General features: G+C 41.5%; 2 protein-coding genes and 1 long non-coding RNA gene across 3 annotated transcripts; all 3 read left to right on the forward strand.

Moving 5' to 3' along the window:
• Positions 3,403 to 7,259, forward strand: LOC8061030 (serine decarboxylase 1). The gene is made up of 5 exons (XM_002452186.2): positions 3,403 to 3,893; positions 5,707 to 5,938; positions 6,023 to 6,216; positions 6,287 to 6,420; positions 6,531 to 7,259. Exons 1-5 carry the CDS (start codon positions 3,536 to 3,538, stop codon positions 7,095 to 7,097), a joined length of 1,485 nt encoding a protein of 494 aa, XP_002452231.1. The 5' UTR covers positions 3,403 to 3,535; the 3' UTR covers positions 7,098 to 7,259.
• Positions 10,750 to 12,387, forward strand: LOC8061031 (RING-H2 finger protein ATL74). Its single transcript, XM_002452187.2, has one exon. It carries the CDS (start codon positions 11,470 to 11,472, stop codon positions 12,211 to 12,213), a length of 744 nt encoding a protein of 247 aa, XP_002452232.2. The 5' UTR covers positions 10,750 to 11,469; the 3' UTR covers positions 12,214 to 12,387.
• Positions 20,072 to 21,258, forward strand: LOC8061032. The gene is made up of 2 exons (XR_002452787.1): positions 20,072 to 20,478; positions 20,554 to 21,258. It is a non-coding gene; the product is annotated as an uncharacterized LOC8061032 (long non-coding RNA).

Raw genomic sequence — 23,137 nt, forward strand, 5'->3', positions numbered from 1 at the left:
CATCTACTTGCCTTGTGTGATTTGTTTAGCAGTAGTAATCGTATTCAGTGTACACGCTGCCCCCCAATCTTTTCTCGAGATTAGGCTACGTGTTGTCCAGTCATCTCCCTTGCAAATTACTAGTACTCCAGATATTATAAAAGAACATAAGCAAGCAAAGTCACCAACCCAAGTGCTAAATAACAAGATCTAGCTAGGCACCGTTTAGCACAGCCTGTTTCGGCCTCGTTTAGTTCCCAAAAAATTTTACCAAAAATTTTAAATTCTCCGTTACATCAAATCTTACGGTACATGTATGAAATATTAAATATAGACGAAAACAAAAACTAATTATATAGTTTGCCTGTAATTTGTAAGATGAATCTTTTAAGCCTAATTAGTTCATGATTGGACAATATTTATCAAATACAAACAAAAATGCTACAGTACCTGATATACCAAAATTTTGCCAACTGAAGGCCTAAGTAAAACCAAACGGGTCTACGCTTGTTAAAACATGCCGAGACAAAGGATTACTGTAGGATGAAATTAAAAATAGTGGTTTCACCCAATTTTACCTTGCTTTGGTGGGCTTAACATGGAATCGTGTGAGAGAATATTCTAAAGAGCTCCACATGTAGAGCTATTTACCAAAAACACCTCCAGTTGGTCATAGATATGAATCCAAAAACAATGTTTTACTAGTGAAGTGGAGGTGCTTCAAACAGAGCGTAAATCTTTTACCATGTTTTCGCACAAGTAAACTGTCTACGAAAACAGAATAGAGACTAGTGCTTTAAAACAGGAATTAGAGCACAGACTAGTGCTTTAATCGAACCATAGTATTTTGTTAGAAGTCTATAACTAACCCTATATAAAGTATTACAGAATTAATTATAGAGAAGACAATAATACGCATAAGGCCAACGACTAATTCACATGTTAGTGATATCTCTCACTATGCATGCCAAGGTCCCATTGGGATATCTAGTTCTTAATATTTTTTTGTCAAACCTATGAATCTAGTTTTTGTTATCAACGAGGAATGCCTCATATACATATAGTAGCCTAAAAATATTTACAATAGAGAAGTAATATCGTTGATATAAATAATGACTGTGGTAATCATGTCAATTCCTCGTGAAGGTGAGGTAGACAGGGATCTAATAAGAAAAAAGTGGGACAGTCAGGAATAGAGGAACCCGTGCGTGGTAGAAGACAAGAGGAGATGAAGTTGCCAATACACAAAGATTGCTTGGGAGAAAGAAGAGCGGCGACATATGACCAGACAACTCATCATTTCATTATTTAGATTGTCTCCAACAATGCAACCCATACCCAAAATGTGTCATGCATAGTGCTTTTGCCTACTGAAAACAGCTTCCAACGAATGACCTAATCACATGACCCATTTTGCCTACCTGCCAAGACGAAACCCAAAAATGCCTCCTCTTTCAAGGACGACGCAAATGGGAGCACTCGCTTCTGCCACCTCTGCCTCCACCCACCCTTTCCCCTTCTCCTCCACCTCCGATTAGAGCAACACGGCCGCAGCTGCTTGGAGACGTGGAGGTCGGGGGCGCGCGGCGGCGGCGTGACACTTGGCTCGGTGGTGCTCGGCCAAGAGGCGCACGACCGGGAGGCGCACGGGGGCGGCGTGGCTTGGAGGCGTGCTGCTGCGCTCGACCTACAACGTTTTTTTACAAATGCCCGGAGCTTGCTTTGGTTTGGGTCTTGGGCCTCAGTTGGAGAAGGGCAGGTTTCAGAGTTTGATCCACCTATATTGTGTAATGGGTCTTTATTTTGGGTATCAATTGTTGGAGTCAGTGTTATGGTCTAATTTTCTACGTCCGCATGTGTGAGAGAAAGAAAGATTGTATTGTGGAAAGTGTTGAACTGTAACTACAAAACATCTTGCATGCATAGGTTGGTATTGACGTTTAACTTGTTTGGATTGCCAAATATGTCAACCAAAATTATAAGATTGACAAGAACCTTCACTTAAGATGGTGGATTGGGCGGTAGAAGAAACAATACGACAACCTAACCGTCCAAGCTTATATATTAGAAGCCATTTTATGTGTTATATGACTATGATACTATCGGAGGCGTAAATTTACGAGTCTCACCTTATCATCGTTCTATTGCATTGTCTATTTCTAACAGAATTTTGAAAGGATGTTTATTTTGTCCTTTTCAACTTTATAATAAAAAATACTTCTTTGAGCATCTATAACAGTTTAGCAAAAATCATTTCTTAAATCTTGTTGTTTGTCAACTCCTAAAATAATATATGAGGAGACAAAAAAAAATCTCATCTCTAACAGTTTAGCAAATTTCGTTTTCAAAAACACAAAAACCAGCTAACGAAACGAAGAGGCATGCTAAGCGAACAAAGAGCCCCGCTAAACATAAAGAGAAAGATCGATGCCAAGCACGAAGCTCGCGCGCATATTTATGCGGTAGACAGGGAGATATGCCAAGTTAGTAAAGATGAGGAATTGAGATGACAAACTGTCGGAGATGATTTTTCGTCACATTGCTAAAAAACTATGGATGAAAAGTCATTTAGGGCCTTGTTTAGTTCCTAAAAAATTTTATAAAATTTTTCAGATTTCTCGTCACATCAAATCTTACGGCACATGCATGAAGCATTAAATATAGATAAAACTAATAACTAATTATACAGTTTGTTTGTAATTTGCGGAACGAATCCTTTAAATCTAGTTAGTTTATGATTAAACAATATTTGTCAAATACAAACGAAAGTACCACCGTACTCATTTTGCTAAAAGTTTTGGATAATGCCTTATTTAGTTCACCCCAAAAACTAAAAAAAATTTAAGATTCTCTGTCACATCGAATCTTGCGGCACATGCATAGAGCTTTAAATATAAACAAAAATAAAAACTAATTGCACAGTTTATCTGTAAATTATGAAATAAATCTTTTGAACCTATTTAGTCCATGATTGGATAATATTTGTAAAATAAAAACGAAAATACTAAGATACCGAAATCCAAAAAAAAATTTAGCCCAAACTGCTGAAGATGCTCCTAGATTGTACACGTGTGTCCATGCGCATACCCGACCGGGAGAAAACGACTGCCACGTCGGTCCTGTCAGCACTCAAATCTCCACACAACCACCGACACTCCGGTCCAGCTCACTGCCAATCCGGACCCACATCTAACCGGTCCCATCAACCAGTGAAACGGCGCGAATATCCTGCCCACCCGCTGGCGCGGCGCCCCTCCCCCGCGTCCGGCTCCGGCCTGCCCCCGCGCACCAAAGACGCGAGACGACTCCCGAGTCGACCCGTGCACACACCCAAGCCAAGAGTCCCAGTCCCAGACACGGACACGGACGGCCCTCCCGCCGAGTGGCGACCCGTTTCTCCGTTCTCGCCGTCCGATTATAAATGCGCCCGCAAATCACTCCAGTCCCCTCCCTCCTCCGAGTCCGAGCTCTCTCTCTCGCTGCGCCTCCCCCCCGCCTCCGCTCCGTCCCCAAATCTGCGCAAGGCCTCTAGGCAAATCCCATCGCGGCGACCGACATGGTTGGGAGCGTGGGCAACGGGCTGGCGGATCTGGGCGCAGCAGGGGCCGTCTCCATGAACGGGGTCGGGAAGCCGCTGCATCCTGCCGAGGCGGCGGCGGCGGTGGAGACGCTCCCGATGGAGCTGGAGCCGCCGGAGGCCTTAGTGGCCGCGGCGGCGGAGGCGAAGCGGGAGGAGGCTGGTGCAAACGGGAGGAGGAGGGTGATCGTGATGGGGAGGAACGTGCACACCTCCTGCTTCGCCGTCAAGGAGCCCGACGCGGACGACGAGGAGACCGGCGAGCGGGAGGCGACCATGGCCAGCGTCCTCGCGCTCTACCGCCGCTCGCTCGTCGAACGCACCAAGCACCACCTCGGTACGTTCCGCCTTTGGACGCTCACGCTCACGATCCCGGCGGCTCCATCGATTTCCTCTTTGCGCCTCCTCGATCTGGCCCGTGGTGGCCTGATCTCGTGACACACCAGTGCGCCGGTCGGTTTAGCCGCTTGCGGCTTGCGGCATTCTTAGTGTCGGCTTGTGCCTGTGTGCCTCGTTATTTTTGGTACTCTATAAATGCCCGTGTTCCTTTTCTTCGTCAAGCGTAAATACACTCGTCAGGGGATAAATAGTGGCATTATTTATTTATTTATTTATGCAGCAATTTTATTCGCCTATGGCATTTTCAGTGCAAATCTGAATGAAGTGCACTTTTACTTTTGTTTACTGTTGTCAGTTGCACTCTGTCGCTAATTATAAAGACTATTTTTTTACTGTACACTTATTTTTAAAACAGTTTAATGCCTGAAGTTATTTTTCTTCTCCTCTCACAAAGATGATATGAGTTGGTTGGATGAACCTGAAAAAAGTAGCTTATCGTAGCTCTTAATCTTATTTCTCTCTTCATTTATACTATGTGAAGCTATTTACTAAACACTTTCTAAAACACCTCACCTTCATTTAGAAAGTTGCTCGTGAAACTATTATTTTTTTTAAAAAAAAACAGCTTTACCAGTGAAATTGAGACTCGCCAAACAAGGCCTAAGTGTTAGGTGGCCAGCTCTTTTATCTGGTGCATATTTTACTTTGCCTTCCTTGCCAATTTGTTCCGGATTATATAATACAGTAATATGGAGATTCTAAAATACAGTCTTGTCTTAAATGCATCATCACTAATAAAAATTCTAGTCCACTGAACATGTGCCAGCTGTTTGTCTTTCCTGTCAACACCATGCTTCAATCTTCGTCTCATCAGCTTAAATACATATATTATTGGATTCTAATCAAACATAATAGATCTTCTATATGTGGACAGAAGTTTATCTCCATCTACACCACGTGTGTTCTGCTGCAACTGAGGGATAGATGTCTGATCTAATATTATAATAAAAGATTCCAGCCTACTTTTTTTAAAAGAAAATATTAATAGTGTTGACATAAGCATAGATCCATATCTCGCAAGCAGCTGAGATCCCTTTTGCTCCAAAACTTTTTTGTTTCCCAAAAGAACTATTTTTGCCAAAAAAAACACGAAATGTTTCTGAAGTTTCACTTGTTCTATCTTTCTAAATTCATCCTGCAACTCTAATGAAACTTTACGTTGTAGTGCAAGCACTGAATTGTAATGGAAGTGCTAGAAAGTTATCCACGTGTTATTATATTTGGTTTAAGAAAGAACTAAAGCTTTTGGACAGAAAGAATCAGAAAATAGAGATAGAAAAAGCCTGTTTAGTCAAGTTTTCTTTTCTTTTTTTTGTAATCCAAGTCTAGTTCTTTACCATAACTCTTTTATTCTATCTGATTATTCTTAGTTTCATATTACTCCTTCCGATTACAAAAGTGTGTCGTCTTCGTATACTTATCACATGCATTTATCAGTGCCTCTGCACTTCTTTAGTTCAAGCATATATACTATATATGTAGTCTCAAAAATACTTTGTGTAATATTTTGGGTTTTACTTGGCTAAATAATTTAGTGGCCAAAGATGCATACTGCAAACTGTGTTGTTGGAAATGACACTTGCTTAACCAGATGGAGTAGTTAATAAAGCAGGCAGCATAAGCATAAATCTGGACTCTGGAGTCTAGTGGGACATGCCACAGTTATATGGATGTGGCTTTTGTATAATAGAACCAAAAACAGACAGCAATATAATTATGTTAGCTCACGGCACCTGTTTGTTTTCATGAAGGTTACCCATACAATCTGGACTTTGATTATGGTGCACTGGCCCAGCTACAGCACTTCTCCATTAATAACCTTGGTGACCCCTTCATTGAGAGCAACTACGGTGTCCACTCCAGGCAGTTTGAGGTTGGAGTGTTGGATTGGTTCGCTCGCCTCTGGGAGTTAGAAAAGGATGAGTACTGGGGATATATTACTAACTGTGGTACAGAAGGAAATCTGCATGGGATTCTTGTTGGGTAATACTTGAAGTCCTTGCTACTTTCACTGCTTATGTGAAATGTCACTTCTGCTCTTAATATTCTTTATAAACTGTTTTACAGGCGGGAGGTGTTTCCTGATGGAATATTGTATGCTTCTCGCGAGTCCCATTATTCAGTATTCAAAGCAGCAAGAATGTACAGAATGGATTGTGTCAAAGTTGACACCCTTATGTCTGGGGAAATAGATTGTGCTGATTTCCATAGAAAGTTATTGCAGAACCGAGACAAACCTGCCATCATTAATGTTAACATTGGTGAGTTTAACTCCCGGACTAATGCCTTGCCTTAACATGTGTTCTGCTTCTAAACAAAACTGCTGTGCAGGAACAACTGTGAAGGGGGCAGTTGATGATCTAGACTTGGTTATCAAAACCCTTGAGGAAAATGGCTTTAAAGATCGGTTCTATATTCATTGTGATGGTGCCCTTTTTGGATTGATGATACCATTTGTTAAGAAGGTGATCTTTTGATTTTCCATGCTTTACGTACTAGTTACATTAAGCTGTACTAGCTACATATCTACTATGATAGCTCATTCTCCTGATATATGTATATGTATCTTCATTAGGCACCTCAAGTGACATTTAAAAAGCCTATTGGGAGTGTCAGCGTCTCTGGGCACAAGTTTGTTGGATGCCCCATGCCATGTGGTGTCCAGATAACAAGATTGGAGCACATAAATGCCCTTTCTAGCAATGTGGAATATCTGGCGTCAAGGGATGCAACGATCATGGGAAGCAGGAATGGCCATGCGCCTATCTTCCTCTGGTACACCCTCAACAGGAAGGGCTACAGAGGCTTTCAGAAAGAAGTCCAGAAGTGCTTGAGAAATGCACACTACCTAAAAGATCGCCTCAAGGAAGCAGGAGTTGGAGCAATGCTTAACGAGCTCAGCAGCACAGTTGTATTTGAAAGGCCGAAGGATGAAGAATTTGTCCGAAGGTGGCAGCTCGCTTGTGAAGGCAATATAGCTCACGTTGTGGTGATGCCCAGTGTCAACATTGACAAGCTAGATTATTTCCTGAATGAATTAGTGGAGAAACGAGCGACTTGGTACCAGGATGGAATAAGTCAACCCCCCTGCATTGCCAGAGACGTAGGCGTCGAGAACTGTCTGTGTGGCCTTCACAAGTAGTGTGAGCCTTTTGCAAGGGGGGTTCATTCGTGAGTCGAGTTAAAGTGTTATGTTGTACTGTATCCATGCGTTCTGTATGTGATAATAATGTGTTCCGCAGTGTAGCTTATTTGTTGCCATGAGAATAAAAATCAATTAAATGGATGGATGGAAGTTGCATCACCGTTGGCTCATCTGTACTGTGCTCAAACAATTCACTTTGCTTTACCCTCTGCCATGCTTCTGTTGTCTGTAGAACAAGAGGCAACTCTGTCAAGCTTCTGTTATCTGTAAAACAAGGGGCAACTGGGGCAGCATTAATCACTTATTGATGAGCACTTCAGATGCCGTTGCTGCAACGAAGTGATAAAACTGAACAAACTGAAGCCCTACCCACCTTCCATCGCGATAATACTGGTTGCTCTTCTTTCATAAATGCATAGCAAGTGGATTTGAACAAATTTAGCCACTGTCAACGAATATTGAGGTCTTATGCTTCTATCAATTGGACTAACGTTAGCAGGTACCAAAAAACAAGTCATATTTGTTTTCCCCCTTTTCACAAATGTGTATAGCAGGTACCATGAGTCGTTTTGTTTTCCATTTTTCACAAATGCAGATTGTAACAGTTGTTTTTTTATTTCTTTTAATAAGCCAGATTCAGGTAGCTTTGTCCTCAGTCAAATTTCACTAACTTTAACTAACTAAGTTTATAGAAAGAAATATACAAACATCTACGGCATCAAACAAGATTCATTAGATACACCACAAGATATATTTTAATAGAGCATCTATTTGATATTGTAGATATTAATATATATTTTTCATCAAAACTGATTTGGCTTAAGACCAGGAGCATGGTTGACTCATATGCCACTGGTTGCCAAAAACAAAGGTGAAGTTACTTTCTATCTGATATAAGACTCGAAGCTCAGGTGCACCAAAGATCATATTCATCACTATCTGGCCTCATTCTTGAAAGCTCAACAAAAGCAGTTGTCTCTTTTATATGTATTGGCAAGTGGAATAACTTTTCATGTTCTTTGTTTATTCCACATAGGTTTTAAATTCATATGAAAAATCGGCAAGTTCTAGTGTAGAAAAGAGAACCGTCTCCCTAATTGCAGGTTTTCGTTGAAGGTGGTTTCAAGTAAAAATTTCCTCAGTAACCATGAAAAGAATCTCTAACAGACTCTTTTTTTTGGCCAGAGTATGGAATGCTAGATCAAGTAAAGGTCCTTCAATATTTTTTGTTGCTTTTATTTATGCTTTATCTAACTTTCATGGCAGTCGCTATTCATTTCATTTATTGATTTTTCTCCGTACCTTTTAGATCAAGGCCTTGTTTAGATGCGAATTTTTTTTTGGATTTTGCTACTGTAGCACTTTCGTTTGTTTGTGATAAATATTATTCAATTATGAACCAACTAGGATCAAAAGATTCGTCCAGCGATTTACAGCTAAACTGTGTAATTAGTTTTTATTTTCGTCTATATTTAATGCTTCATGCAAGTGCCACAAGATTCGATGTGACAGAGAATCTTGAAAACTTTTTGGTTTTTGGGGTGAACTAAACAAGGCCCAAGTTTTGAGTATATGGGACCATCTTTCCACTTAGTGAGCTTCCATTCCTGTCCATTTGCTACACACTGTTGGCCATGCCAGAATATTGGAAGGATAAGCTTTTTAAGTGTACATGTGACATAGATTTGCCACGGCCAATGCATATTTTTTTATTGAGATATTTAAAGGATTAGATGGATGGGGATGCATTGGGTCTCGCATCTGCTAAGCTATTGGGCATGCTTATCTAGTTTGCCCTTTTGGAATTAAAAAATTACAACTTGGGCACACAAATCTGTTGCAAGAGCAAGACTCAAATTTGGGTTGGCGAGGAGGTAAAACAGCTCCCCACAAATCTGCATTGTTGGCTTCAACCTTCATCATATCTGTCTCATTATCCTAAACACCATTTGGAAAGCGAAAAAATAAGTAAGTCATTGGTGTGCCTATGCCTCTTTTCAGTTTCAGATTCTAAGGCGTCTGTGTTTCTTATTTTCGCTTACAGAAACCATTGTTCCTTATGAGCTTCTGCGAGAACCTGCTAAAGCTCGGTTCTATGCTCATCCTATTGAGATTTGGCTGATCCTTGATCTATAAGGCACCTAGCAGTAGCAGATGAGGTTGTATAAGGCAGTGAACGAAGTCCCAGAATGGATATTCGTTATCATTTTGCTTGTGAATTTACCTATTGCTTTCCGGCCATCAGAAGTTATATATATGTACTTTGTTCTTCAGAGTCTGGATTTTGCGTTGCCCCCGTCCTTGTTTCATCCACATTCTGATTTCTGCATGTGGCTGAATTTCAGCTATCAATGTAGCTATTGAGCCAAAGCTTAGGCAAAGAGAGAAAGGTGTGCAATTAACCTGTACTACCTCAACACTCCTCCACACGTGTTCCCTCAGGCCTCAAACATAGAAATAGAAGTCGGCTGTGATTATTTAAATTAATTGCGCCCATCAGGATTCAAACTTGAGAACTCTGGCCCTGATACCCTATTGAATTGCATGTAGCTTAAGTTGATAGAAAAAAAAGGCGAGCAATCCACTTACGGATTCACTTTTATACTTCAACTGTAGACTTCAGTTCAGTAGTTAGCACAAAGTAGGGAGAGACCTGAGAAAGATAGGGTCTGAACGACTGAACCCAGGGAACTCACTGGTAAGATCATGACTTACACGTAGATTTACACGTACTTGTCAACATTTTGATCACTGAATCGTCCCAGACGCCCAGTGTGCTTATGACAGAACATTATTTAGCTTCCTGGATAGTGGAGACAGTCACATATGAAAATGGTCCTTTCGTGAGAAACTAAGACAAACAGAAAACAAGCCTCTGAATCTGCAGTTTAGCAAGATTAGACATTCCAGGAAATGCAATTACTGAGACAGTCACATATGAAAATGATCCTTTATTGATATTTAACCATTCTCTGTTTAGCATGATTTATTGTTATCAGCGAAACCACCATGACGCTGCTCTGGATCGTTGACCGATCGACACGAGCAAAGCCACATGTCAGTAAGATCATTGTGGGAGCTGACCTAGCACTCATCCTTGAAAGCAAGCAAAGCTTGTGATGCGCAAGGTTCCAGGATTGGAGTTGCGAGAGCTCTGCTTACTGATGTCCGGCCGCTTCTGGTTCGTTCAAAGTGGAAGGGATCAGAACAAGCCAATCAGCATATGCAAATGCAACGTGGTTTGTGAGTGGTAATTAGTTGCTTTGTCAGCTTCACCATTGTGGCCACATGCTTCATGTCTCAGTATTTTACAGCCTCATGATTGCCCCCGAGGATATGATTCACTGCAAAGATGGGTGCGTGTTACTGTCAGCTGTCATACTAGTCAAATTCAACTTTCTTGGACCATTGTTTCTCACACCTCCCTCCTTTTTATCAAGTTGAAGGATGTTTCCTGTAACTGATACAAGAAGGCACTAGCTAGTACTGTCACAGACAGAATTGCATTTATCAAATATCTGCTTTGATTTATTTAGTCAGTATAGTAGTCAAGATGTTAATCAACTACTTGCGAGTTTATGATAATCGTAATCTGGAAAGAAATCAGAATTTTGGAAGTCAAACTCACCAATTTCCTGTCATCATATCCTCCTATGCTTTCCCTTAGGCAGACCATGCCCATGAGTTGAGTTGCCTGGCTGGACCAGACTTTGACCCCAAGTTCAGAAATAATTCAGTTGCCGTGCCATGAACCACACAGAATGGCAGGGAGTAGCAAAGGTCAAAGATACAGCCTCCCCCACATGCCACATGGCCTGCAAAAGAAAGCAACACTAACAAATAATTCAGTGCCTGATCTCCTCCCTTTTCTAATCCATCTCTTGCTGCATGTGTGCTAAGCTTCTTTATCCTGCTTTACACCCATGATCAGGCAGACAAGATCTGGTGCTATATACCAGCTAGTGCCCCTCTGATTCCCGGAAAGCCACCACTGTTAACAACACACTCACCCCCAGCTAGCCTCCTAGTGCTCAGTAACCTCCTGGCCTCTCCATTGGCTTGGCTCCCCTGGGTGCTGTTGCTGTGAAGGTGATGGTGACACTGATTGCAAAGCAAAAAAACTATGCAAGTTAACACCAATGAAAGCCTTACCTTGGCTGCAATCTTGCTGCCCTGCCTCTGCCTTAGCCTATATATACTGCTTCCAGTTCAGCACGGCAGAAACTTACTCTTACATTGTCGCTGAGCTAGAGTTACAGCGCTCCGTGGCCTTTGATTTTGTAGACGAGAGAGAACAGATTTCACCTGGGATTGGGATTTGGGAAGGAAGAGTCGGCGTCAGAGGAGAGGATCACAAGTTCACGAGTGAATGAAGACAGTTAAAGCAAGCATGCAAGAAGGGTACGTGTACGTGTACTCGCGGAGGGCGCTGCTGCTGGCTCCGCTGCACAGCTACGGGGAGAATGCGGCGGCGAGCCAGGTGGTGGCCGGGCAGCAGGAAGCCCCGGCGAGCGACGGCGTCAGGAGCGGGGGTGGGAGCAGCAGCAGCAGCAGCAGCAGCAGCAGCAGCTTCGACGCGAACGTGGTCATGATCCTGGCCGTGCTCCTGTGCGCGCTCATCTGCGCGCTGGGGCTCAACTCCATCGTGCGGTGCGCGCTCCGGTGCACCAGCCGGACGTCGCCCGGCGGCGGGGCGCAGCGGCAGCCGGCCGCGGGGGCGGGGGAGCCGGGGCTGTCGGTGGTGCGGCTCGCGCAGGCCGGGGCGCGGCGGAAGGCGCTGCGCGCGATGCCGACGCTGGTGTACTCGCCGGGGATGCTGCCGCTGCAGGCAGCCGGCGGCGGCGGGCCCGTGTGCGCCATCTGCCTGGCCGAGCTGGAGCCCGGGGAGCGCGTGCGGGTGCTACCCAAGTGCAACCACGGCTTCCACGTCCGCTGCGTCGACCGCTGGCTGCTGGTGCGGTCCACGTGCCCGACGTGCAGGCAGCCGCTGTTCGGCGCACCGCACAAGGGCTCCGGCTGCACCGACGATGCCGGCGCCGGCGCCGAGCCGCCGGTGCGGGCGTTCCTCGTGCCGCTCCGGCCGGACGGTTTCATCACGCCGTACGATTTTTAGACTACGATAGTCGACAATCTTTGAATTGTAGAGAGTATACAAGGCTACAAGCATTACAAGCATGGGCACCGATCACTGCATTCTACGTTGTACGGTCTTTAATTTGTAGTACAAAGCAGTTTTTTTTGCGTTAATGAGCCTGCCACACAGAGATATACTTTCTGTCTCAAATTATAAGACTTTTTTTTTGCATTTCTAAATTTATAGCAAAACGTTTATAGCAATTATTATGTATCTAGACATTTATTGTTATATTTAGGTACATAACAAAAACTATGAGTGTAAAAAAATCAAAACGTCTTATAATTGAAAAGGAGAAAGTACTAGCTAGTATACTTCATTTTCAGAAGCTGTTGATAAGCCGAAGTCGACTGAAACTCTAAGAATACACGCATCTTGATTTTGTAACCTTTGATTTTGAAGAGTATACAAGCAATACACACATGGGCATTGATCACAGTGACCGTTTGAAGATAGATTGATCTAATGTAAAAACCAAAAAAACCTAACTTAATGTAAAAACCCAAAAAACCTAACTTGGGTGACATCTACTGAATATATAGTGTAAGGGAGACCCTATTCGTGTCTCTAAGGAGTCTCGATACGTTATAAGCTCTAAATGGCCCAAAAGGCAGCATTCTGATAGATCCTGGATGTGGATTTGTTTTGACGATTTCTGTTGACTCCGATTGATTTTTGATGTGGGATTAGTGCACTGGTTAGTTTTATGAAATTATCTTTCTATCCATAGGTGGAGAGATCATCAAAAACGGAATCCATATGATTTATGAGCGTCTATTTTATTGCAGGCTACTTATGGAGTTTAAGATGAGCTTGAACTTGACATGGATTGGGCCTTCAACTTGAGTTGGATGCCCAAGCTAGACTCCTAAGTTGGTGACCAAGGAGAAGGATTTCCTTGGGCATCATTGAGGTCTTCTCCATATGGATGGGGATGCTCTAACTTGGGTCAATGACCCAAAGGTGAAAAAAAGCTCACTATGATATCGTAGTCTCTGAAAGAAACAACAACTTGTCATGATGATTTAAAGGCCTTTCTGACATAGTATTGATGTGGGACTAGATTCATTTGAAATCTTATCAAACAAGCTTTCTGTCGAGTGTTCATTGATCTCAACCGCACTCTAGATGGATGAGTTATGACCTTTCCAGTAAAGCACTAATGGGCTACCAATGAACTGAATGTTGGGCTTTGATGAGCTTGCACTCCAAAGTCGGTCTTATATGGTGTATCCATGCCCTATCTATTGTACAGTCTATAGAACGTGTCTTTCTTAAGTTGACTACATCGTCATCATTGTTCCTAAGTGTATCCATAGTGGAAATATAGAAATGAGCTCATCTTGTTTTTAACTTTCATGGGTGTATTGATACTATCATGCCCTCATGAGAGGAGGATAGCTCACATTTTGCATGTTGTTTGGCACTGATGTTCTGATGGATAGTCCTCCTGAGCTCGAAGATAGATTGTCAGACCAAGAGTGACTTGGCATAAATGGCTGGTCAATGAGCTGACGTTGCTATCGTCGGATAGTCCGGTAAGGCATCTAGAAAATTCATCTGGCAGGTTTGAGATTAGTGTGTCAATCCATGAAAACACCTCATTCCTCTTGCATTGGGGCCTTTGGGGTCCCAATTTCCCATGACTTCCAACATTTCTTAGGCAGTACCCGGTCGATGGCATAGATGGGTTGTCAAGATGGAGCTCCATAGGTGGATCACATTAAGAGGACGGACTTAGAGTATTCCTAACAATTAGCTATTCGGCTAACTATTCTAACATGGACAAGAAAAAAAGGAGAGAGAGTAGTCACTAGCAATGAACAGATAACTCTATTTTACGTAGTTCAAGAATCTAGGAGAGGAACATATGAGAGTTTTTACTTTTGTCTCTCACCCCACATAAGTTGGCTATGTAGGTAGCACCATTACGGACGCTAGTGCATCTCAAATCAGCTAGCCAAGCAAAAGATAGCGACTTGTCAGGGGATTAGAGCCAACAATCATCATGGTTGGCAGGACTGGCTTGTTGGAGTGTATGGAAACCAAAGTTCCTTTCCGAAAGTTTACTCCCTATCCCATCAGATGTTTAGACATATGTATGAAATATTAAATATAGACTAAAAATAACTAATTATACAGATTGTGACTATTTTGTAAGACGAATCTTTTAAACTTAATTAGTTTATGATTTGACAATGCGGTGTTACAGTAATGCTACAGTATGTGTTACTGCCGGACTAATTAGGCTTAATAAATTCGTCTCGTGGAGTACCGAGGACTCCCATGTGACACCCTAATGTGACGAGCAATGTGACACCTCAAAACTTTTCACCCTGAATTTAAACAAGACTAGGTATAAAGGAGGAGAGACTCCCATCGATGGGACCCAACATGGGACAGGATTGAGGTTTCAATAGTGCTAAAGGAAAATTAGAAATTGGTTTACTTTACAGGGATCGCCATACAAAGAGCACGACTTAGGTTAGCAGAACGACTAAGGCGGGCTAAGCTAGGAGAAGAGAATGACTCTTGGTCATGAAGTTTCAATGGGTGAAGGTTCCATACACAAATTGCAGGTGGCACTCATGTGCACCCGGAAAGTATTTTTCGGTCGGACATCCATACCTAAATTTCTCCAGGCCAAACACGCTTAACTTTAGAGTTCTTTGGAGATGAGCTTCCAGAAAAGAAATTACAACTTGTTAGTATGAGTATCTTATTAAACCTATTAAGCCCTAGGCCGGGATGTTGCATCCTCATTGTGTGAAATTAGGGAGATAGGTTTAGGCTTCACAAGAATTTTATTAAAAAGTTTCAATAGAGTTATGTTTTCAGATAACTTCTAAAGAGCATCATAATAAGAGACTTTTGTAGAATTTTATGAGGTCGTGTACTTGTGTCTCTTATTGTCATGCAGAGATAAGAACTTTTTTAAGCTTGTATCAACTTGATGTATTGGAGATAAAAAAACTTGATGTATTGGACTTGAAAATTAATAACATTTATATTAAAAAAATGTATGTGAGGGTGTGCTCGTGTATATGCCATTTCAGGATTGCTGCAGTTGATCGATCTACACTGACTGGCTGACTTCATCACAGATAATTCACCATAGATGGTGGCTACATCCCATACACCCATTTGGTACGAGAAAGCCAAGTCCAAGGATCACAAATGAGTAGTTTCTCAGAAGTCAGAGCTACGGCATCACATTTTGCTCTACCACCAGATCGTAATTATAACGAGGTGGGATCATGTTGGTAAGAGAATCTATGCTAACAGCATAATTGAAGCACTATGTGAGGCAGCAAATATTTCTCGTCACTTTAGGAAATAGGAATAGACCTTTAGGTCCAATTTAAAGCAAAATTGGGTCCATGCGGATAGCTAGAACTGCAATTTTTTCAGAGTAGATGTAGCGTGTGTAGATCTATATTAGAAAATAGTTGCAAAATCTCATAACATTGAGTGGTTTAGAGCATCTCCAGCAGTGCTACCTAAATCAGCAGACTACCTAAATGTTTATTTAGGTAGCCACCCATTTTAATACTACCTAGATTTTGCTCTTAACTCCAGCAGTATTAACTAAAACTAGCTACCCATTTTTATCTTAGCAAAGGATGACTTCTAGGTCCCACAATCAGAGCATGAATGGGAGAGAGAGGCGCGTGAGTGGGAGAGAAGATTTGGGTAGTGTCCTTGACCCAACAGGAATGGGTAGTGGAGAGGGGAATTTGGGTATGGGTGGAATAGGTAGTCTGCTAGAGTGAATTTTTAGCCCTCTACTACTCAGATTGAGGATAGATAGTCCATTTAGGTAGCCTGCTGGAGATGCTCTTAAGAATATACATTTCATACAACACTATTGGCCAAAGATATGCATTATGAGTTTATGACTGTGCAAAGTCAAATGTAACTAGTATCTTTATAGATGTTGTGTTACCGCTAACAAGAACTTTACTCTCCAAACATACTCCAAAAGTTCAAGTTGTTGGTCGTTAATGTTTTCCACCAAATTGGTGATGGGCTGATGCCACAATGATGGAAGGTGTAGTTATACACCCAACAATGCACCTAGGTTTAAGTCTTCTCCTGGCTTAAATTTGGGTGTCTATTCTCTTTTTAATCAAAACTATCGTGAACTTCTAAATTTGAACTCTCTTTTTAACAGTTTGACATACAAATTAATCAGGAAGACACATGACCGTAGTTTGTCATCCAAATTAATCAAGAAGACATGCCACCGCTGTGTTCCTGAAAAATGAAAGGAACTGCAGCCAGCACACTGAAACAATATATTGGTGGTGGTAGTCGTTGAGTAGAGCGAATCTAGCCAAGAGCATCATCAGGTTTTCTTTTCTTTTTATAACAAAGAGCATCATTAGGTTGGAATTTACTGTCTTCGTCCATGAGTCTCTATCGTTTTAGCCTTCAGCGCAATGACCAAGGAGCAGCTCTGGAGCAGCAAACGAGCACCTATTTACATTTAATTATCACGGACGCAGTGCATCCGATGAGTCACATGTGCGCAGCGCCTATGAGGAGCTACGAGCGCTTGGGGGCGAGCCAAACCATGGTCGTGATCTAGATGGAGACTCTTTTTTTCTTTTTTTCCTCAGACGTTGGAGACTTATGGATAGAGTACTTCTCTACTACTTTTGTTCCAAAATAAACCAATTTCTAAAATCACCTAAAGTCAAAATTATCTTCGATTTAACCAACTTTATATAGGAAATAGTATCATCGTCTATTATGCCGAATAAGTACATAACGAAAATACTTTATGACCTAATGATGCTAATTTAGTTTCACACATATTGATGGATATTTTTTTCTATAAAATTTGACAAATTTAAATAGGTTTAACTTAGGCTAGTTTTAGTGGTGGTTTCATGTTCCATTTTCCAAGACTCAATGTAATGCAAATAGTGTAGACAAGTTTATCCCATGAAACTCATTTTTTCATCTTATGAAACTTTTATTATCTCTCTCTTCATTTATTTCATGTCATGAAACTCCCATTAAGATTGACCTCAAGACAATTCGAGAATTAATTTATTTTGGCACATAATGAGTATATTACACAGACTTTCTGGAATCCTAACGGTATTTTACTAAAGCATTTACAGATTGTATCAGCCTACGGACCTGATATATAGGTCTAAATTCGTCCATGTGGTGGTAAATGGGCAATCTTCTTTCAATATCAGTGCTTGTGACTTGTAAGTTGTAGCGAGTGGCAAAGAACTAACGATAGGGCATGCCACCATTACATATTTCCGTTCTTCTGTTAGCAGATTATTAACATTCCACAGGGTTCTTCCATTCAAGCAACAGCCCATGTGGTGTGCCCTGAAAGAATAGAGATATTGGACCTAATAACCTGGTCAAAAAGTGACATGGTAAAACGAGTTGATGGAGCCACTAATCATGCTAGGAAGACAATATATGTTTAGCAGTGGGTAAGCAAATCAATCGGACTGCAACTGGCAGAAACAAGGATAAGATCACTGTTCGCTGGTGTATGATAGTGCTCAGGCTACATCCAGATCCAATAGGGCCGCCTTTCTGGATGAGAGGTACAGCTCCGAGCAAGCCAAAGATGAGCAACGGCAATCCCACTTTGGGCAGAGCTCAGGAGCATCAGGATGGCACAGCATCCGTCCTGGGCTGGACTCTACGCAGCCGAATACATCGTCTTTTTGACTTTTCTAGCTGCATTGTTTTCTTGATATATGTTTAGACAGTATATATCCAAGTGCCTAGCAAAAGTTAGGCCTTGTTTAGTTCACCCCGAAAACCAAAAACTTTTTCAAGATTTTCCGTCACATCAAATCTTGAAGCATATGCATGAAGTATTAGATATAGACGAAAATAAAAACTAATTGCACAATTTGCCTGTAAATCACGAGATGAATCTTTTGACTCTAGTTAGTCTATGATTGGATAATATTTGTCAAATAAAAACAAAAATGCTATAAAATACTCAAATCGTGAAAAACTAAAATGGACATGCCTAGTGCTTCCACTCTATACATGGATAGCTCTCAACATAATCAGAATACTAGCTAAAAAATCTCAAATATAGTTTAGAGCATCTCCAAGAGCTCCCAATATCCACTTTGTATTCTATATTTTTTGGCAAAACCACAAATTTTCATCTCCAACAACTTGGTATATGCATTTGGTATTTTGTCAACTTGGAAAAGAGGAGCCTCCGCGCGCGTAGAGAGCGCGCATCGGCCTTCTTTTCCTCCCTCCCGCGCCCGCTTCTTTCTCTCCCGCGCGCGCCATCTCGCCCGCGCCAAACTCCGGATCCCGTTCCCTCTTCTCCCGCCGCTTCTTCTCCTCACAGTAGACCATCTCTTCGGCGATCCGAAGATTGATCCGCGGGCGCCGCTTCTTCTCCTCTCCCTGAAGACCGGGAAGCCTCCTCGCGCCGCCGTGAAGCCTCCTCGCGCAGCCGCCGTGAAGCCTCCTCGCGCCGCCGTTCTCGCGTGGAGGAAGGTCCGGCGCCGCCCTCCAGCAGGTACGTAGGTTCTTCAAGTTATCATCTCGTTCTTCATCTCGTTGTTCATGCCGAGGACGATTACCTGATGCTAGGGTTAGGGATTGCTGATTTAGGGTACATGCCGCTAGGGGCTTTACGGATTGTTGTGGATTATGTGTATGCTGTTCTTGATATGATCTTGTGATTCATATGTTGCTGCAATTTTTGACCCAGCCGATGCATGCGAGTAATGTCAAGGCGTCCTGGAAGGGGAATCTTAGTCTATTTCCAGAGTGCTCGATTTTCTGTTCAATAATCATGAGAAGCATCTGATACATTGATAGGCCTGGATATGCTAGTTTCAAATTCCATGTCTGAAGACAAACATATGAAAAGCATGCCATCTTTTCTGGTCTCAGAATCTCTAAAATCGATCCTTATCTAATAGTAAAGTCCAAGAATAGCATATTCAGTAGTTGTCAGAAAAGATGGGAGCTCTGTTGTTCCTATCTAAACCACATTAGTTTAAATTATGTTGTACTTTAGGTTAATTCACCAGCTCAGAATGCACCACCTAACCTTGCAGTTAAATTTTAGTGTCGTCCAGATAATTCCACCAGTGCATAGTAAAAATGTAAAGGTTGAATAACTATGACAGATTGATTACTAACAGGAAAGACCTCCACTGGTATTTTGTGCATATAATACAAAAAGTTTATTTGGTGTAGCCACGAAATTACTAGTTGAAAATTCCAACAAGTTGAAGCACAGTTAACTCTCTTAGACAGAGTGCTGCAACATAATGTCAGCAGATTTATCTTGTTTTGGCTTGGCATCAGCAAAGCATCCGGATCAGCATAGCATGGAGACAGAAATATCTGGACAAGATATGTATACTATGTTACCTGACTCATCAAGCTGCATCTGGTACCACTATTTGTGGAGTAATGTGCATGGAAATATATGGTGAATGCAGTGCCTGAACCTGGGATGCCCATGTCCCTTTAGTGTGCCCACTCCATGAAAATATAGAAGCTGCCTCTCTTTGTTACTATATCTAGATATGCAAATCTGAATTTGTTTTGCTTTGATTTACATGCTGCTTTGCTCTAAGATTTAGAGTTAGCCCTTCACGTATACTGGAATTGCATCTGCCCAGCCCAGTACATATGAGTGTCGTTCTGGTTAGGATGACCAACTTTGCAAAACACGCCCAAAGCAGTTCCAGGCAACGATGTTTCTTTGATCAGTTGAATTATTTTTTAGTGATACAATTATATATTCTGGTAATTAGGATTTGTTTGTTTTGATCTGATCTTAGGATGGAAGGAGATGATGGAGAATTCCTGTCCAACATTCTTTGCAATGGAGAAGGGGTTCATGTTCCTGATTTGGGCGAGAAGTCCATTCCAATCACTCAAGACAGTAATCCTGTTGAGGAAGTGCAGGCAAGCCGCAGTACCAAGGGAGGAAGGAGGTCCAAAAATTTTCATTACAAGGAGGATGAAGTTGTTTGCTTAGGATAGTTGAATGTTAGCAAGGATCCCATCAACGGGGCTAATCAATCGTGTGGAACATTTTGGGGAAGAGTTCATGCTTACTACGAGCAACACAATGAAACTGGACTTCCTCGTACAGAGAGTTCCATTATGCATAGGTGGTTGACAATACAATGGTCCGTGAACAAGTTCTGTTCGTGCTATGAGGCCATTCTTCGTAGGAATCAAAGTGGTACTACTATCCAAGACAAGGTATGAAATATGTATTGAATGTTTTAGTTGATCTTATTTTTTAAATGTATATACATTGACAATATATCTGTTCAGCTTAATGATGCAAAGAAGTATTACGCGGACTTAGATAAGGACAAAAAGCCTTTTGCTCTTGATCATTGCTGGAACATACTTAAAGGGGAGGACAAGTGGAAAGCCAAGATGGCAGAACTTGTAGAGCTTGAGAAACTAGCAGCAAGCAAAAAGAAACAAAAGACAACAAAGGTGTCCAGGCCAAGAGATGAAGGAGCCGGCAATGATGTTGAAGTCATAGCTTGTGATGTTGGACAAACTGAGCCTACTAGGAAGAGGTCAGATGGGATAAAGAAGGTACATAATTATTGTCAAGCATTTTATGTATTTTACATGTATTTTTTCTTCATGATAAAATATTTATTTTTGAACTTATCTGTAGGTAAAAGAAAATCTTAGGCGAGGAAGTGGTGAGGCTTGCATGGAAGCTTTGGAGAAGATGTGGTCAAAGAAAGAGGCCTACGACAAGGTCAAGGAGAAGGCCAAAGAGGACAGGTTCTTGGCGACACTAGAGATAGAGAAGGCTACGCTAGAGCTAGAGAAGAAGCGGGTGGAAAATGAAGCAAAGAAATCTGAAGCCGACTTGATGAAAGAAGAAAAAGAAATTATGTTAGCGGACATGACCTCCCTCAACCCGATGCAGCGTGATTGGATTGAGATTATGCAGAAGAAGATTCTCGCGAGACATGCAGAAAATTAAGTTTAGTTGGTTGAATTATGAGTCAATTTAAACGTTTGTCCAAGTTTAAGTTCATGTATGAGAATTATCCAAGTTTAAGTTTATGAATGAGAATTAGGTGCTGCTGCCGGTACTGACCAGGTGCTGCTGCCGACCAGGTACTATTTTTATGAATTTTACCAAGTTAGAATACAAAACTGTTAGAGAGAACACTTTTTTTCACTTGCCAAATCAATTAGCAACTTGCTAAAACTGAAGATTTAGCAAGTTAATTTTACCAAATTTTTGGAGATGCTCTTAGACCCAACTTGGAAACACCTTTGCAAACATTCTAGTACAGATGTACCGTCTACATGATGGCATCATTACGGACTTAGGGCGCATGCACTGCACGAATCTGAAACACCTTTCGGGCAGATTTTCGGTGTGCCAGGTCAGGAAACATTGATCACCATCATCTAAAGCAAAGGAGAACATCCAATCAATTTAACACAGTCAGAAAGCACCGATGTAACAAATTCGTGGCAGGCACAGGAGATAACTGATTTAGCATTCCACGTCGGATGAACGAGATTTAGATCACAACTTAACAAGGAGTGACCTCTTGTCAGTTGTCGCCATAGCACAACACCAACCATGGCAAACAGAACATGAGACAAACACAAAGCGACGATAAACTTAAACAAACCACTCGATGGCAAAAAAGAAAAAAAAAATATGTTCCATCAGATATTACCCTGCCAAAATGCAGCAGATAACTCCATATACAAGGGCCAGTAAACATATATTGATGGGGGAAAACAAAAAGGATGCAAGAGATGCTGTGATATATAACCCCAAGCTCTCATAACAGCATCCATGCAATTCACAACATCTGGACAAAAGCTATGTTGTGACAATGTTTCATTCCAGTGCAGTACTACAAACTTCTGCTCATGACAAATCATTACCACCAGCTAGAAGTAATGTACACATGTTATTCCATCTCATCCAAGTTTAGGACCCGAATGATTACCTATGCGCTCGTCAAAATACACCGTAAACCATAAAAGCAATTAATGTATATAACAGCATTTAATGCTCAGCCACAATCTTGGAAATATTCCATTGATTTTTATCCAACAATGCAGGAGGAAACCTGCTGGTTCAATACTAGTAGCAGAAATGAAATGCAAACTGGCAGTGGAAAATTTGTGTTACCCAAGAGGCAAAACTTCTCTGACAAATATTAAGTGCCTTAATAGTCTATAGGGCGCACAAGTGATACAATTATTACCAACTTTGGGTGGATAATAACTGGAGGGAAAACTTTCCTTGTCATTTTAACATCTCAAAGAGTTTCTCTGCAACCTGCATAGTAGCAACGATCAAAACAAGTAAGCTAGTGTTCAGTAAACTAAGTACTGGCCAGTGGCCGCATCAACAAGATTAATAGATTTTTCAATTAATAGATATGAGTATATGGTCACACATAAGCAAGAAGCACTCACATTCTTGTCAACACATTTCCAGTAATCAAAGTACTGGCCGGTACAGTGCTTGTGCCCAGTCTCGTCATTCTCAATCCTCTTAACACATTTCTGTGCGCAACATAAGTTTCATAAGCTCTTGCTCCAGTATCACAGCTGAAGATAACATACTCTATGCTAGTAAATAACACATGGAGAATTTCTTGAAATGAAAGTGGCAAAAAAAACTGAAGTTCTAGGATTGTGAAATTGCAACATAAGCACAGAACAACAAGGTGGCCACTAGTATTACTACCATTGGGTCCAACTTAGATGTCACCATAAAACAGCTAAACTTATAAGACTTTGACCACTACTATACATTAACAATTAATATATTTACTATGTTGATATGTTACCTGAGAATTATACTAGCAGATTCATCATCAAGTGTTCTTCGTTATCATTTAATTAGCTA

Source organism: Sorghum bicolor, chromosome 4 (assembly GCF_000003195.3).
Source record: "Sorghum bicolor cultivar BTx623 chromosome 4, Sorghum_bicolor_NCBIv3, whole genome shotgun sequence".
In the NCBI taxonomy this organism is placed as follows: Eukaryota; Viridiplantae; Streptophyta; class Magnoliopsida; order Poales; family Poaceae; genus Sorghum; species Sorghum bicolor.